This window comes from Arachis ipaensis, chromosome B1, assembly GCF_059453495.1.
Source record: "Arachis ipaensis isolate K30076 ecotype BB chromosome B1, ASM5945349v1, whole genome shotgun sequence".
NCBI lineage: Eukaryota > Viridiplantae > Streptophyta > Magnoliopsida > Fabales > Fabaceae > Arachis > Arachis ipaensis.
Genome location: NC_142436.1, coordinates 5107917 through 5127123, shown reverse-complemented (window position 1 = coordinate 5127123; position 19207 = coordinate 5107917). Strand labels below are relative to the sequence as shown.

The following is a 19207-nucleotide window of genomic DNA, read 5'->3' as shown; positions in this document are numbered from 1 at the left end:
TCAGGTTCTTAACAGCAAGAGAGGACAAACCACCTCTGGTGGCTGGTGCCAAAGGTGAACCTCATCAGCTCCGCTACCTCCAGATCCCATCTTTGCCAACCGATCTGCCACGACATTAGCTTCTCTTGGGATAAGTTCAAAACGAATATCCCAATCCCTTCTTAACTTCAAGTCAAATATCTGTTGTATCACTTCTTTTTCAAGATGCCAGAGTGAAACTTGCCAACTAGTCACTAGCTCAAAAGCTGATGCGCAATCTGTCTCACAGACAACAAGCTTAAGACCCGCCTCCCAAGCCCAAGCCAAACCTTTCCATATACTCCACAACTCCATCTTGATGACACTAGATCCAAAGGAATTTCCTGAGCATCCCATTACGGCATTACCCATTGGCTGGAGCTATCGCGAATTACCCACCCAAAACCAGCACAATCATCTCCCAAGTTCACACTCCCATCACAATTTAACTTCCAAGCACCAGGTTCTAGTGGAGACCAAGACAGAGATTTTAATCCCTGGATGCAACACACTCGATTCTGAGTTGTATATTCAAAATTCACCATGCACCTGCGAGCCTTGTATGCAATTGACCCAGCAGATCCAAAAATTCCCTGAAAATTATCCATATTTCTGTCTTGTCAAATTGACCATATTATAGCTGCAAATTTGGAACAACCTTCATTGAGGAGGCCATGCTTGAACCAATCATGCACCTCGTGAGAGCCAAAGAAACACACATCAGAAAAACCTAGAGAAACCCAAACTGATCGCACCACTTCACAATCCCGAAAACAATGAAGAATTGTCTCCGGAAGTTGATTGCAACGTGTACATAAGGATGAGGAGGAGAGATGTCGCCGAAAACGCAGATATTGAGTTGGTACAGCATCATGAAGGCAAAGCCACACTAGGAGTCTCAACTTTTCAGGGACCCGCGCCTTCCAAAGCCAAAGCCAATTGATATTCTTATCCCAATTCAACTTATTCTGAATTAACCATATATTATGTATTATTGTTATATATGAATTTATTTAATATTAATATCTTTTAATAGTGAATTATTTTTAAATTTATAAATTTAAATTATATTATTGAAAAAAATTAATTACATTAATTTTAAGTATTTTAATTAATTAATTAAGTGGGATCACAACAGGGACTAAAGTTAGTTCCTCCTAATGGAGAAGAGAGATGCTTAGAGTTCCTATTTACTGTTTATGACGCAAAAACTGATGTAGAATTACTTTTTATGACAAGTAAGCCACAAATAGAAATTGGGATGAGTTCCCTACTGAAAATGGTCTTAGTCTCTAATAACCAGGCTCTAATATCATGTTAGAACTCAAAGAAAAAGACTGAAAAAATTTTTTTGTATTTTTGTGTAAAATATGATATTATGTAGATGGTACATATAGATAAAAAATGAATTGAAATAATAAAAACGTAACATCTTACCATTAACTATGGTATCATAATATAAATAAATATATAATTAAGCTAAATAATCCTAATAAATATTAGTTTAATTCTATATATTCCAAAAATCCTTGTTGGACTATTGTAGATTGTCGGAAAAAAAAAAGTCTCCTAAATATTTTATATCTTGATGTTCTATTTTAATTTTATTATTTTTATTTTTTAATAATATAAAAGATAAAAAAAGTATATACCCATAATAAAGTATTTTTTATTTCATTTATAAAAACAAATATATATATATATATATATATATATATATATCTGTTTTCTATCTTTTTTTTTTTCATTTTTTATTGTATTATCAATTTGACAGGTCAATTTATGAATCAATGTCCTATTTAAAAGTTATCTGTTTGTCATAAAAAATTGTATATACAAAATAAAATTCAAACATAAAACACTTATATATTTAAATGAACGAGTGAACTGATAACTCCAACTAATCAAATTGGTTTTCTCTACCTATAGTTAGAATCCAATTTTTGCCTGTATATGGAAAACACGTAGTGGAAATAATCTAGGTTAAAAAAATGCAGTGTTTATCTGTTTTGGCCATGGCAATAGGCTGCCCCTTAGGCATGAGTAGTGAACCTTTCTCTTGCAATTTCTGTTGTCAAGACACATCAGCCACAAAAAGTAAGGTATGTATAAGGTTGGGCACCTTCATGACCCACCACCACCATTAATAATCGCCTTTCCAACCTCTAAACATTCTTTCCCCTACAAAGCTTTTCATATTCGAACGCTTCAATAATGTGGTCAAAAGTAGTGAAGAAAAATAGTCAAATACCTTGGACTTTAAATCTTTTCATTTTTATAAGAAAAACTATAGAGGCAGCAATTTTATTGAATTTTGACCAGTATGTAACCAGTAGAGAAATGTGAGTCATTAGATAAAATCTTACACCAATCTTACACCACTAAATTATCATTGATGACTATTTGATGACTACCAATCACAAAAGTTACTGATCCCTTAGCATTACTCTTTATATATATATATATATATATATTAAAAAAAATAGCTAGCTAGGTTAATTTCAACTTTAAGCTTTTGGCAACTTCTTAAGCCCCTTTCGTCATCTTTTTTTTTTCTAAGATTAATAAAAGAATATAGATAATTTAAAGATAACTTATTTGATAAATACGAAAACTACATAAAAAATATATAATATCTGTATTTTCTAATATTAAAATTTTAAGAATAAATTTTTTAAAAATGATCTAAATTATATGTTATATGCTGATGTAGATTTTTACAAGACATCAATAATATTTTATCTTTTTATAATTAAAAAATATATCAATTATTACCATAATAATATAAAACATCAAAATAATCAAATATTTATATTTCACGATAAAATCACCCGTATAAAAAAAAAATTAGCCTCAATATGACATGAAATGATACGAAGAGGAGGAAAAAGAGAACTTCACCTTTAATAATAGAGAACAACAAAGGCTATATTTTGTGTTCGAAAAGGCTATTATACCCTATAACGAATCATAATTAATAAGTGAACTGGTCATGAAAAAGCATTTATAGCCAATTAGGGTATACACAGTTACACACACATTATGAAAAATAGGTATTATATAATTTTTATTTTAATAATGTCATTTTTTTTATAAATTTATACAAATATGCAATATTAAAAATTATGTACAAAATATGTTATAAAAATTAAGAGTGACCATATCATTATTTTAATAAAAAATTATTAAGGATTTTATAAACCCTAAGCTAAGAGATGTCACATTTAATAATTTTTTGGTCTTTATTATTTAAGAACCTTAATATAATATCATTTACTTCAAAATAAATTATGATGACCACAACCAATAAGTTTAAAATGGTTAATATGATGTGTCACATTTAGTTCTGTATAGTTTTGAAAGGTTTGGCTCATAGCTCGTACACCTCTTATCTAGAACAGTTACACATAATAATTATATTATTCCTGTAGAAAAATGAGTATGTCTAGAGATGATTTCTAAATTTTAAGAATAAATTAAATTGCATTGATTTTTTTATTCATATTATACGATCAATATTTATTAATTTTTCACCTCTTCTTGTTAGTAAGTTATCTATATAGATAAATGGTTTTCAATTTAAATAAAAATTATTATTTTTTATTTAGTCAAAAATAAGAAAAAATTATATTTCTGTATATTATTTCTTAATTTTTCAAAGTTAGATTGAGAGGTTAAGGAAGAAAGTAATTTCGCATGCATTGTCAATGAAATTATATTACTCATAGCATCAATTAAGTCATGAATCAACCTCAAATTTGCATTCACTATTATTGCATGCGAATAGGGCTGGAAGTGAGTCAAGCCAACTCATGAACCAGCTCGAACTCGACTCGTTAACAGCTCGATAAGCTAAGCTCGTGAGCTGGTGAGCCAAGCTTGAGTCTAAAATTGAGCTCATAAATTAAATGAGCCGAGCTTGAACTTGGATAAGCTCAGCTCATTAGCTCGTGAGCTGGCTCGATTATATATATATATATATATATATATATATATATATATAATAACAATCTTAATTATTTCGCATGAATATGAAATTTATCACATATTCGTTTGCAATTTCACTGTTAGTAAATATAAAATTATGGTAGAATGTGTCTATAAGCAACAACGATGCATACGAAATTGCTTTATTTCCCAATTCTACAATCTGTAAAACTAGATTGCCTGTAAATTAGAAAATAATATAATACATAAAAAATATAATTATCTTTATTTTAATAAACAAGAAACTAATGATTTTTATTTAAATAAAAATTCATAGAAAAATATAAAAATTATTTATTTTTTGTATAAAATTCAGAAATATTAAGTATAACATGAATGCAAAGTAAACTTTTGTTTTTTATAGAAAAGTATTGAATTAATAAATTATTTTTTTAACCAATATTAATTAAGTTCTTTTGTCTACTCTTTTTTTTTTTCAGTTAATTTTTATTATGTCAATAAATTATAAGACAACTTAATCGAATTTAATTATTAAAATAATTTGATGATATAACGTTATCGAGATGTAGTTATATGTATGTCCTTGCAGACATGTTCTAAACCAAGCCAGAAAACAACACACATGCTAAAATCTAGCTAGGATCGTATAGCCAAGGGGAAAAAAAAAATCACCCCACAAAAATCTTGTGCACACCCATAATTGATAATTCCACCTGTAACATATCCTCTGGGCAAAAAGTTGTCACAATAATGTTCCTCATCAATCATCATATCCATCATTGACCATCCTTTATATTTTGATTTTAACTTACCAATCTAACAGTGACACATGGTATGATATTTTTTGTAATTAGCACTATTAAAGCTTAATTAATGACAATAATTTCAGATTTTAAATTTTTTACTGCAAGATAAAATGATCATTTTAATTAAAAAATAAAAATCATAAATAATTATTTACTAATATGAGAAAAAAATTAATATAGTGTAAATATTTTAAGAAGTTGCTATTTCTTCAATTTTGGATGTTGGTGGCGACTCCATTTCCGGCAAGAGAGGAAACGATTTTCCGGTAATAGTGTGGAGATGGCTACATCATTTGACTACATCATCCAATGATAGACCATTTTTTATTATCAAAGAATAATATAATGGATAGTCTAATTTTTTTTTCTTTTATTTACAAGACAATAAGCATGTCATTATTTATTAATAGACCTGTAACTAAAACATGTCATCGATTGATCAATTTCACATTTTGTAGGGTTGGAATTTTACTAGTATGAAGTTATACATATGTGCTGATTTTTGAACTAACATTTGTGAATATTATATTTTTTTAGCTTTAATAAAAACAGACAACAAAAATGGAGAAAAAGCACGAGATTTTTGTTTTTTTTTATCAAGTGAATTGGACAATCTGGGTACAACATATTAAGAGGCATATGATTTAACCAGTTAAGTTAGGCTTCAGCTTTAGAAAAAGCATGAGGTATGAGTTTTTTTTTTTGGTCAGTGAATTGGACAACCTCTAATTCTAGGTATCCTAATGAATTAGACAATCCTTAATCCTAAGTACACAACATACCCACACACTCTTTACATATTTATCAAATTTTTTCCTCAAATGCATCATTTAGAATTTGAACTCTAGACCTTAGTGATGAAGAAAGGGTGAAATGCCAACAAACAGACCTGATCCGAAACACCAAGCCCCGTGGCCCGATCCACTATCTTCTTTAGAGGATGTTATGCGCTGCTCCATGGATGGTGGCTAATGGATCTTATCGAGCTTGAGATTCTGCTGTTCGCCGCTGGTGCAGCCTGTGGCCATTTGACTTGACAACGCCGCCACTGTCTCGGGTTACAAGATTTATTCTTTAATGTCGTCGTACCCTCTAAAACAGCAACGTTGTCCTGTTCTTCTCTGTAGCATCTTCTGAACACGCAAAAACGATGGCTTCAACAACCTAAGCGTCGCATATCTATTCTCAAGCCTTTAAACCACAATTTCTGATCGGTATCTCTAACTATCCCACCACCATGGAGAAGTTGAAATTGAACTATTATCTCTCTGAGTTGTTGGCTTATTTGTTAATTTTTTTTATGTAACTTCTTTTGGTTAATTTTTTTGGATATGAAAAATATATGTGTGTTGTGCATCCTTGTGGAAACTGTGAGTGTTAGATATGGATGTGGGATAATTTTTTCTAAAACAAGGAATGAAGAAATCGGACCATCCGATTTTTTTGTAAAAAATTTTTAAGTTTACTAATCGGACTCCCGATTAGTGTGGAAAAGAAAATTTAATCTTTGGTGAAGGTAATCGGACCCTCCGACTTGTATTTAAAAAATAAAAAAAAAATTGGAGTACACAAATCGGATCCGATTTGTATACTCCAAAATTTTTAAATTTTTTAATTAGAAATCGGACCCTCCGATTTGTGTACTCAAAAATCGGACGGTCCGATTTTTATTCCTAACACCACAGTCGCGTAAAGCACCTATACACTCCATAATTATGTACTACACCATTTCTCCTTCCACACTTAAATTAAAAAGTGACTTCTTTTGTTTGCTCTATTAAAATATTCTTTTTTTTTTTTTTTCTTTCTACATGTGAAATACCATTTGTTGAAAATTAAAAAGAAAATAGATTCTAACAAATAAAAAAAATTAATGTTGTTAAAACCAACAAAATTACGTTAACAAATAAACTACTTTAAAAGTAATAAGTAAGTCAAACAATAGTCTTTTCCTCCACGTGCCAACATATGATGATTTGTTTATCTATAGCCAGCATAGCCATTATAATTTGTGGCACCATAGATGGCACCTTATTATTAGAAATGAAAACATGCAATGCTACTTTTTTTTTTTTTTTTTTTAGAAAGGGAGTTATTTAGATAAAGATACTTAAAATATATTTTTTTTAGTAATTAAAATTTAATACATATAATTGATTAAATTATGTTATTTTTGTCAAAATTAGATCATACAAATTAACTTGGTCAAAAAATCAAAAAATTAAACTTTAAATTAATCTAAATTAATAATTTTTTGTAGAAAATAACTACAATAACTCTATTATAGAAAATAACTAAAATATTTCTTATATATATATGTTTTGATTTTAAAAATCTTCAATCCTAACTCTATAACGAAGAAAAAAAAAAGGTTAAAATTTAGGATTCTTAAAATATAATTTATTGATTTTTCAGCCAAATCAATTTGTCTGATCTAATTTTGATAAAAATAATATGGTTCAATCAATTATATGTATTAAATTTTAATTACTTAAAAATATTTTTTAAAAAAGACATTTTAAACGTCTTTATCAGAATAACTCCCTTTTAAAAAATATCGGCGTATTTTATCCAATTTAAATATTTAAAAAATTATAATAAAAAAAATGTTTTGAAATGGTTAAAAAATTTATTTGTCAAGACAAAAAAAAGTTATAATATTTAGAAAAATTCATGGTAGTAATAAATAAATAAAAACTAAACAACGAGTAATAAAAAAAATAACGAACACAGGCAAAAAATTAACGAAAATAATATCAGCCACAAAATAAATGTCAATCAACAATCGATGCATATCTTTATGGATCGTTGAAAGCATCAAAGAAGATCTTGTAGGACTTATCTTTATTATATGTATATCTATCTTCTTTTGTTCTTTTTCCTTCCACTTCTTAATTGTGGTTTCTATTGCTCCCAGGGCGCACTCATGAAAACCATGATGGAAAATATAATAATTTACTTAATTAATCCAATGTTAATTAATGCTTATATTATAGCAGTTTAAGTTACTGCTATAAGTTAATACAAAGTATTATTCTCCGGAAGTAATCATTACTTTTTTGAAAGATCTTGTCACTAGTATTTATAATTTCATATAGATAAGATTAATGTAATTAGAAACTGTTGATTACTACTAAAGCAAACAATAATAAATTAATATGAGAAATTAAATCAATTAAAAATATTTTTAATCAATATTAAAAATTGAAATCAATAAAAAATATTTTTATTCAGTTCACATACAAAGTAAGGCTAAAAAATTTAGATATGCCATGCCTGTGTGTGTTATGCATTGCTACGGAGGATGGGGGTGCTATACATGAATGTGGGATAGAAGAAATCGGACTATCCGAATTCTGTTTAAAAAAAATTGAATTACCAAATCGGATGGTCCGAGTTGTGAGAGAGAAAAAATTTAAAATTTATCATTAACAAATCGGACTGTCCGATTAGTGTTTTTTGTTTTTCAATACAAAGAAAACGGACCCTCCGAATTGGTATATAAAATATTTTTTCGAACACATGAGTTGGTATAAAAGAAAACGGACCCTCCGTGTTCCTGTACTCAACTCCCTCGGTCCGAGTTGTACTCCCCTAACACCACATGCAGGTAAAGCTTCTGTACTCTCCATAAAACTGCAAGACACCAACCTCTCCTCCATATTAAAAATAAAAAACCACAAAGTAACAGTCATTACATTATTTTGAAACTGTAATTTTTTATATATTTTTGAATAATATATAATGAGAAGTAATAAATATTCATTTTTGAATTGTTTTTTTGCCCAACTAAATTATATTATGTCAATGGTGTATTTTAAATATTATAATTATATTTCAATGTTAAGATAATTTTTAGACTTTTTTCTTTTTATTACAAACATTCCTTTCATACTCTTTCTGGTAAGATATTGCATCAATAAAATCACCAAAACAAACCTTGCAAAAAGTCAACATAACTTATCCTACTTTTTTCTTTGTTTTCTATCAACTAGCAAGTAGTCCTTCTATGCCTTATCAAAATCTTTTAACCCTTTTTAATGCTCATAAGTGCATGTTCATTATATTGGATTATATTCTCGTATAACATTAAATTAGATTAAATAATATCGATTGGAAAACGATAGTTTCACTTTCTTTCACATTTCCTCATATAGTTTACTCAAGAGAAAATAATGAATCACTGATGTGACCAAGGAGCATAGCACGATAAGAATTTGTGAAGGAAAATTAGTAACGCACTAATACTTCATTACTCATTTAATTTGAAAAGTTCATTGATATATTAATGTAATGAAATAATTATGTCCAAAATAAAATCTCATGAAGCCTTAGCTCAATCAAGTCAACATTTGCAACCGGATTTGGACCATCTCATAATTTTTTCATTTATTGTTGTCATGTTTCAAAATCTACTATTAATTTAATTTGTTTTAAAAAATAATAAATAAATTAATATATTTCGTATAGTTAATGGTGGAGATTAATATACAACCAAAAACATGAAAGAAGATAAATAATTTATAAGAATAAAAAGATAAATTAAATTCAACTTGTTAGTATTATTATGAAGTTATTTTTTTTAATTTAAATTGATAAAAAAATAATATAAATAGTGATATTTTTAATACGTACTCTCAAATAATAATTTCTTTTGAATTTGTTTAATTTTTTTTATAAGTCTTCTTTTATCATTTTATTTATTTTATGCTATTTTTCTTTTGTATGATATAATATCAAAGGTCTATGTTTGAACTTTGAAAGGTCTAAAATTTAATTTTTAGTAAATTTTAAAAGATAAAAAAATAACATAAGACAAAAAAAAAATATATATATATATATATATATATATAAATTAAATAAATAAAAAAGTATTATTTAAAAGAGTACGTTAAAAATATAATTATTTATATTTTTTATTAATTTAAATTTTTAAAATAAAATAATACAATGACAAGTATAATTATGCTGATTCAATTTTTAATCCAATAATAATGTTAAATTACTCAACTGATTCCTATGTATATAAATCATTCGCCAATATTTAAAAAAAACAAGAATCATTCTCCAGCCAATTAATTAATCAAAATATAACCTAACTTCTGTCGGCTTCAGTTTTCAATTCTACATTTGGGAAAAATCCGCATTAACACATATAAATAAAGTTATCAAAATCTCTAGTCTCTACTTAACTTATAAACTTCAAAATTTGTATAATTATGGATTTGCACAAGAGGTAAAAAAAAAAAAAAAAGAATAAGGGAAAAAAGTAAAGGAAGAAGAACAAAAGGTCCCTATTACACTAAAAAGGTTGACATTGACCCTCGATTAACCCCATTTGGTTGAGTGGGCACGGCATCTGTCTCACCCAATCCTGAAAGACAAGCACTCACAAAGTTGTTCAAAAAAAGATACCCTCCTCAGTTACTATTGTTTTTCTTTTTTTTTTTCTTTTCTTCTGCTTGTTCAATTCCCTTTCCCTCGTAGTGATGAGGAAGAGGAGAGAATCTATACCCACCATGTTTTTATATTTTCATGATTTCATCCATGCCTAAATGACATGGGTCCCACCTCCACCACACCAAAAAGCACAACAATATCAAAAACATCATCGCCCAAACTCAACACAAACAAACCTCGCTATCTCACTTCTCTCTCTCCCATTCCTCCCTCCATTCTTCAACCTCTTCACCAACAAAACCCATTAACACACACCCCTCACACTACACTCATACCACTAATATCTTTATTTTTTGTTTATGCATTAGCTAGCCGGGGATGCCGACGCCGGTAAGCGCAGCAAGGCAATGCCTAACTGAAGAGGCGGCGCGTGCGCTTGACGCCGCGGTGACGGTGGCGCGTCGCCGAAACCACGCCCAGACTACCTCCCTCCACGCCATCTCTGCCCTTCTTACCCACCCCTCCGCCACCCTCCGGGATGCCTGTGGCCGCGCCCGCCGTACCATCGCCTGCGACCCCGCCCTTCAGTTCCGCACCCTGGAGCTCTCCGTCGGCATCTCCCTCGACCGCCTCCCCACCACCAGCAGCTCGAAGTCCTCCACCTCCTCCTCCTCCTCCGCCGGTGACGGACCTCCGGTATCGAACTCCCTCATGGCCGCCATCAAAAGGTCTCAGGCGAACCAGCGCCGAAACCCCGAAAACTTCCACTTCATGATCCTCCAACAACAACAAAACCAAAACAACAACCAAATCATTCCTCAAACCACGTCCACTTTGAAGGTTCCTTTCATTTTTTTACTTCATTTTACTACTACCTTCTTAAATACGTGGCAACTCACGTGCTGTTATCTTTGTGCAATAATAAAGAATGAATGAATAGACGATAATTTAGTCAGTTAAATTATTGATTTGATATCTGCAAATATTTACATTAGTATTTGTGCAATACAGGTGGAAATGAAACAATTCATGCTTTCGATCCTGGACGACCCAATCGTTAGCAGAGTCTTTGGTGAAGCTGGTTTTTCAAGCTACGATATCAAGCTCGCGTTATTGCAGCCTCCAATCGTCCAACAGCCAAACAGCAACAGTTTCTTGTACTCCCGGTTGAACCGACCGGTTTTTCTGTACAACATCGATCCCGGTAGACCTATTGGGCCGGGGTTGGGCCTTCCCTTGATGGGCTCAGACCAGAACTGCAGGAGGATCTTGGATGTTCTTGTGAAGAAGGAGAGAAGGAACCCGCTTTTGATGGGTGGGAACGCAAAGGGTGCTCTAAAGGGGTTCATGGATTTTGTTGAGAAGGGTAAAATGGGGATTTTGCCTAACGAGCTTAGTGGGTTGAGTGCGGTGTGTGTTGATAAAGAGATATGTGAGTACGTCATGGGGAATAAGAGTGAGGAAACGATGTTGTTTAGGTTGAAGGAAGTGGGGAGTATGGTGGCCAGGTGTTTAGGTGCTGGTGTGGTTGTTAGCTTTGGAGAAGTTGAGGTTCTTGTGAAGGACGAAGTGGTAAATTCCGTTGGGTTTGTTGTGGAACAGTTGAGCAGTTTGTTGGGGAATCATGGAGGGAAGGTTTGGTTGGTTGGTGTGGCGGGAAATTGTGAAGCGTATTCCAAGTTTCTGGGTTTGTTCCCAAATGTTGATAGGGATTGGGATCTTCATGTACTCACACTTACTTCTTCCTCTTCTTCTTCTGCCACCTCTTCTTCCAGGTGTGTTTTTTCTGTCACTTTTTTCTCTTTTTAATTTATTTACTTGATATTGGTTCATGCTAGCTACTTTGTCTTCATTGAAAAATACTTATTTTTTTTAAGTATATATAATATTTAAGCATAATAAATATAAAATTTATTAATAAATTTAATTTTAATGTAATATTATTTTTAATTAAGTAATGTCATATTAATAAAAATAACTATCTTTTATATTAATTGTGTAAATTATTATCAAAAAACGAATATAATTGTATGATTTTATAAGCATCAAAATTAAACTTTTTATTAATATACTAAATTTTTTGTCTTTGAATCAATAATATTCTCTTTTAAGAGAGAAATATATAAGAAGATTGTTATTAATATTATGATAATAATATTTGTGAGAATGTACGTTTTCGGTTTGTAACTTTATTTTTTTTAAAAAAAAAAAACCACTGTTGACATTTAAGAATGGAGTCTCTCGATGTAAATTTTATTTTAGCCTTCTTTAAAATTTGTATTTTAATCCTTTTATATTTTAAAATTAAATTTTAGCCCCAACAACAGAGTATTGGCAAGAATTAATAGTATCACTCGAATAAAAATTAAATAGAAGAAAGTTGTTAATTAATAGTAATAAATAACGATGTCTAAATTGAGTTAGATTTTTGTTAAGACCTTTTAGAAACCTTTTTGAATGAGGAAATTTTAAGGTTGTTTCATTCCGTTTGCACCTGCTTAATTTTAAGTTTTTAATAAGCACCGTATAAAATCTGTTTGTTTTGGTTTTTTGTTTTAATTCTAAGTGTAAAAGCTGAGGTTTGTTCATTTTAAATTTTCATAAGTCAACGTTAATATAGATTTGTTGTTGAGAAAATGAGAAATATTTATATAATTTGCTTTCTTTTATACTCATTTAAAACTTACTACTTTATCTCCATAAATAGAATATATAGTATTTTTAAATTTGAAGTAAAAGTTGCATTTATAAAAAATATATTATATAATTAAATTGTAACTTATGTTACTTAGGTGTGGGACAGCGATTTTTAGTTCTGAAAAGGATACCTATAACTTTCTTGCATTTTCATTCTCTCACTTTGGGCTTCAATCAGTTAGCATTTACATCCATATATTTTTTTTAAATCAATAAGAATGTTATAAAATTAATATTATAGATATAAATTGCTTGTGCACCTCATATGATATGAACCATATAAATATTAGTTCTACCTGCAGTCTTCTCTGGGAAATGCTGTGATAAATGAAATGGTGGTTCATTTTTTTGCAATCCTGGACCACAGTCTACAGGGCCCTCTTTTTTCCATTTTAGGATATAAATTTAGTAATTTTCAATCCGTATAAGATACCTAAAAGAGTGCCTTTTTTCGGACTCTTAATAATTGTAGGTATTTATTATACTGTCTAAAAATTTAGTTTTAGTTGTTTAAAAAAAATTTAAATATTAATATTTAATTTAAAAATATAAAACTTAATAAATTTTAAATATTTAAAATTTATTATAAAAAATAAACTAAATAAAAATTAGACATTAAATAATAAATTCTATAAAATTGGCCATAATTATATCTCCATCAGATTCAAATAGTAGTCTTTTGTGTAGTTGTTATGCATGTAGTGCCTATAATTGAGACTCCAATACAAAGGTGCTTCACTGGCTATATATAATACGTTAGGTACTTTTTCTAAGCTTTCAACATAAGATGGGGACCATTAAGAGTAATAATATTTGTACTGCGATTTATTATATTTTATTTTTTTATTTTTGTGAGTCATTTTAATATTTTAAAAAATATATAAAAAAATAATACATATAATATTTCTTCTTTTAAAAATTCAGATTATTATTTGTCTCCTCAAATGAGATAATCACATAGTCCAAAACTTGTAATATCATAGCTAGGTCCTACTAAACTGTATTTGTTTATTTGGTTGCAGCCTTAGCTGAATTATTAAACTGTATGTGACTTATTTTATATAATGATTTTATATTCTTGGTTTAATGTTAGTAAACTTAATTATCTACTGTACATATATACACATTTTTATTTTTAATATTGGATTAACAATGGTGATTTTTTAAACTGTGATCTACTGTGGTATTTTTTTAAAACGTGGGATGATTTAATTTACGAAATACAAAATCGGACCGTACGATTTTTAAGAGGCACAGAAATCGGACCGTTCAATTTTTAGGTAAAAAAAATCGGACCGTTTAATTTGTGTTTAAAAAATAAAAAAAAATTTGGAGTACACAAATCGGACCGTCCAATTTGTGTACTCCAAATTCTTTTAATTTTTTAAACGCAAATCGGTGGATTCGATTTGTGCACTCAAATTTTTAAAATTTTTTAAACACAAAAAATATAAAAAATTACCACGTTAAGACATAACACTCATCCTACTTCTATATCCAAGTTTTTTAGCCTATATATATATATATATATATATATTGAAACCAACTAGTCACTGCTGATTAATATCCTTCTATTTACACTAACTCTTTAAATAGTTAACATGACACTTGCCTATATTTACTATCACTATACCATATACTAATTAAATAATTATCTAAAACGTCCTACAAATGCATAAAAAAACTAATGAGATTTGTGGTTGACACAATTTCTTTTAGTATAGTAGAGATAAAAAAAAAATAAACAAATAAATAAATAAATAAATTATCTCTTAGTAATAAAAAATATCTGTTTCTAATTATCTGCATCTTTCTTTGTATCAAAGAAATAATTCAAACATAATCAATTAACTTGGCTTAGTCTAATGGTCAACTCACTCGTCCACTTAAACAAGTGTTGGGAATTCAAATTCTATTTTGTGTATGCAATAAGCCAATTGATCAGCGGTAGACTCTTAAATAGAGTTCAAACTCGCGACGGATTAAATCTTTAACCTCTCGAGTCAGAGAATACCATGTACTAACTAAAAAAAATTTCAAACATAACCATATGGATAGCATTTGGTCCCAAAGATGAAGCACAAAATAGACACTACAAGGAGACAAAGATAATAATTTTGTCCCTCTTCAAATTATTTTTATTAATTTTATTTTTATGTTGGAGATTTTCAGTTGTACCTATTGAATTCTGAAAATAGAATTGATGTTAATAATGATCACCTTTAATGTGTGCAGCTTCATGGGGTCCTTTGTTCCACTTGGTGGTTTCTTCTCAACACCTTCCGAATTCAGAAGCAGTAGTAGCACCCTAATAAACCGTAACAACAATAATTCCCCATCTTCATCTTCATCATCGTCATCATCATCACCATCGTCATCTTTATTACTAAGCCGTTGTGACACATGCAATGAAAAGTATGAACAAGAAATGGTTGAGTTACTCAACAAGGTAGGTCATGGTGATAGTGGTGGTTACCCAACAAGCTTGCCCTGGTTACAAAGGGATCAAAATAAAGAAGCAATGGATTTGGCAAAGGTGGGTTTATTATTGATATAATCTAATGTTATAATGCATTCCCCTAGATTGTGTCCAAATGCATGCAGAGAGACATTCATCACATGCTCACACACTTGCATGCAACATGGTGGGGACAATACTTGTACTCACCCACTAACATAATTTATCATGAGGTATGCTGATGCCTACACTTAAATAAAATAAAAATAATTCTCAGAACTTTATTACAAACTTAACATTAATTATATATATATATATATGGTAATCACACGCCATATACTTTATAGAGTTTTAATTAGTGCATTGACAGTGTAAAGACAGTCATCAAATATGTTTAGATAATTTTTTAAGTAGTGGATTTAAAAAATAGTTATTTTCGCTAATGTAAATACTACATGATTGATTGTCTGTGTAAAACTCTTTTAGACTTTCAGTCCTGAAAGATAAGTTTTACATATATAGATTCAAATTTGTGTCTGCACTTATATATGAGATTGAACTCCATAATTTAAGTGCAGATCAATGAAGACAACACAAACTTGAATGGCAAGATCTTTGGATTGCAAAGGAAATGGAATGAAATTTGTCAACATGTTCATCACAAACATGAAACCTCTCCAACAAAAAGGTTCCCATTTGGTTCATCAGGTTTTAACCAAAGTACTATAAAAGTTCCATTATCCCTCAATGAGATCCAATATTCCAATCAAATTCCACAAATTTTAAATAAACAGAAGTTACCATTTTCTTCATCATCCCCGATTGGTTCTGTTGGTGTCAACAATGAAATAATTGAACAAGTTCCTCAGGTTTCTTGGCTTTCACCTTCTACCAAGGCTACAGTGAATAATGTTACCACAGATTTGGGGTTAGGAACTATGTATAATACATCAAATGCTCAAGAACCAAATACTCCAAAGGTACATGATCATAAGGGGAATCTTCGGCACTTGTCAGATTCTGTTTCAGCCGATCTTGAAGCCATGAATGAGGGTAGTACACATCAAATTGCTATATCTAAACGCTGCTCTGCTCCAACTTTCGAAGGGAAATTCAATTCGATCGATTTCAAGTCACTCCACAAGGTTCTCATTGAAAAGGTTGGATGGCAAGAAGAGGCCATATATGCTATCAATCGAGCTATTTCGCTTTGTAGCCCCGGTAAGCGTCACAGCTCATATATTAGAGCAGATACATGGCTTGCGTTTTTCGGGCCAGATCGAGTTGGAAAAAGGAAAATTGCTTTGGCAATTGCAGAGTGCTTGTTTGGTAACAGAGACAGCCTAATCTCTGTGGATTTGAGCTCGTTGGAAGGCTTGTATCCGTCCAACTCAGTTTTCGAATTCCAGAGTCCTTATTGCCATGATTCGCTTAAGAGGAAGACAGTTGTGGATTACATTGCTGGGGAGTTGGGTAAAAAGCCGAATTTGGTTATCTTTCTTGAGAATGTAGACAAAGCAGATTTGCTGGTGCAGAGTAGTTTGCTCAAAGCAATGAGAACAGGTAGGTTTCCATACTCACTTGGAAGGGAAATAAGCATCAACAATTCAGTGTTTATTGTATCCTCCGCCGTCTATAACCACGGCTCTGTCGCGTACGAGGAAGGGGCAAAAATGTTTCCAGAGGAAAGAATTCTCCAGGCCGAAAGATGTCAAATGAAATTGTTAGTTGGAAATGCTTTCGAGAATGTCGAAAAAATCGGCACGAAAAGTGTCAAGGTTGAACTGAGAAAAAAAGAGACATCAAAACCTTCAACATTTCTGAATAAAAGAAAATTAGTTCAAAGCAAAGTAACATCCAAGTCACAGAAATTATTCAAGGAAGCATCATGGTCTTGTTTTGATCTGAATATGCCTTTAGAGGAATCTGAAGAATGCACCAGTTCCAATGACTGTGAAGGCGAATCTGAAGTTGAAAACCATGAATCATGGTTACATGAATTCTGTGATCAGATCGATGTAAAAGTGGTCTTTAAGCCCTTTGATTTTGAGTCGCTTGTGGAGCAAGTAATCAAAATCATTGACATGAATTTCCAAAGGGTATTTGGATGTGAGCTTGTTCTTGAAATTGATTATGATGCCATGTCACAGATTCTTGCAGCTACTTGGTTATCAGAAAAGAAAAATGCAATGGAAAATTGGATTGAGCGTGTTCTTGGAAGAGGATTTGTTGAAGCAAAAAAGAAGTACCAAATTGAAGATAAGCTTGTGATCAAATTGGTTAAGTGTGAAAGCAATTTTGTTGAAGAACAAGATCTTGGATTGTTTCTTCCCGCTAGAATATTATTAAGTTAAAACAGAAAATTTTTTGTCCCTTATATGTATTTTGTTTGTAATTAATTGTAAAATGTAGCTTTTTCCCCTAGGATATATAGCATTTGCTAGTCAGTAACATTCTTCGGCTAATTACTCCCTGCAATATCCCACCCCTTTTTTTTCATTTTCTATCATCAAATTCTAATGATATTGTGGGCGGCCTCCTAGAATACGGCGGCTTACGAGCAAAGAAGGACGTGTTAACGGCCCTGTACTACTCACTTTGCTCGTCATTTCAGCCGTTGTCGCTCCACCGCCGCCATAGTTCAGGTTAGCTTAATTGAAACTAAATATAAACTTTCAAAACATTGGAACATTAAGAGAAAAATTAAAACTACACTTTTAAAATAGTAAAGATCAAATTAAAATCGAATATTAAAAATAAAATTAATACTAAATATAAATTTTTGAACATAATATAATTGTCGTCACATTAGCCTTCTTGGTTAACGGTGTTAATTTGCAAGAGTATAATAAAAATATATTTAAAACATGATAAAAAATATACTTAACATTAATCTATGGTTTTCTGATTTTTTACAACAATAAAATATAATAAAATACGCAAAAGATGCATGCATGTTAATCGTTGGTTTAGTAAAATAGAATCTCTTCTTTTTCATCTTATTAATTTTCCATTTGCAAAACAAAGCTCAAGAAAAAAGGAATTAAGAGTTCAGTTGAAATTTTTCTATTTTAAATAATCCGTTGTAATTTTTTTGACTTATGAATTTCTCAAGATTCAAAAAAAATTCATATATATTTTTTTAGACTAATAAACAAACTAAACCGATAGTTAAAATTTCAACATTTAATTTTATCTTTATATTGAATTAACAACTTTCAGAAGTCCATAAAAAAGTTTAAAATTCAAAACTCTTAACGTACTCTTTTAATTTTATTACGTACTCTCTCAATTTATTATTTTATTTTGATTAAAATTAAACAGGTGAGTTATAAACTCGTAAAAGTAAAAATATAACGTATATAATTATCATGAAAGTTCAATTTTATTCTATTAACATCTCATCTTTTGTATTTTAGGGTAACGTATATTACTCCAATCTCCAATCCTAAACACATTATTTCTAAATTAAATCAGAAATATTTATGTTAGAAATTAAAATAAAATCCGTTTCAAAGTACCGCCAATTTTTTTAGGTGAATTTTATGATGTAGAAAGAAAGATTCTTCAACATGTGTATGTTTATATTGTCAAAAGAGTAGTGTGACAAGTGTTTAAAAAGAGAGTAATTGAAAAGATAAGATTTGAAATATTGCAAGTAAAATGTAGTGTATTTTTCTTTTTCATTAATTTTTTATTTAAGTTAATAATTTTTCTTCTAACTCATGTTACTTTGAAAAAGAAAATTCAATTAATTATTTTTATTTACATAATAAATATCATCTGAAAATTTAATTTTTACGCACAAAAATTTATTAATATTTATTTTAAATTAAATTAATGAATGTATAATATATATTAAAAAATTATCATCTTTCTT

At 30.0% G+C, this 19207-nt stretch overlaps 2 protein-coding genes across 2 annotated transcripts; one reads left to right on the top strand and one right to left on the bottom strand.

Annotated features, from left to right (window-relative positions):
- Positions 1-375, bottom strand: LOC107644784 (uncharacterized). Its single transcript, XM_016348714.1, has one exon. The coding sequence runs from the start codon at positions 373-375 to the stop codon at positions 1-3; it is 375 nt and encodes a 124-aa protein (XP_016204200.1).
- Positions 376-10204: 9829 nt separating this feature from the next.
- On the top strand, positions 10205-17792 carry LOC107644773 (protein SMAX1-LIKE 7). The gene is made up of 4 exons (XM_021116317.2): positions 10205-11012; positions 11184-11947; positions 15105-15405; positions 15906-17792. The coding sequence occupies exons 1-4, from the start codon at positions 10551-10553 to the stop codon at positions 17679-17681; spliced, it is 3303 nt and encodes a 1100-aa protein (XP_020971976.2). The 5' UTR covers positions 10205-10550; the 3' UTR covers positions 17682-17792.
- Positions 17793-19207: the final 1415 nt, after the last annotated feature.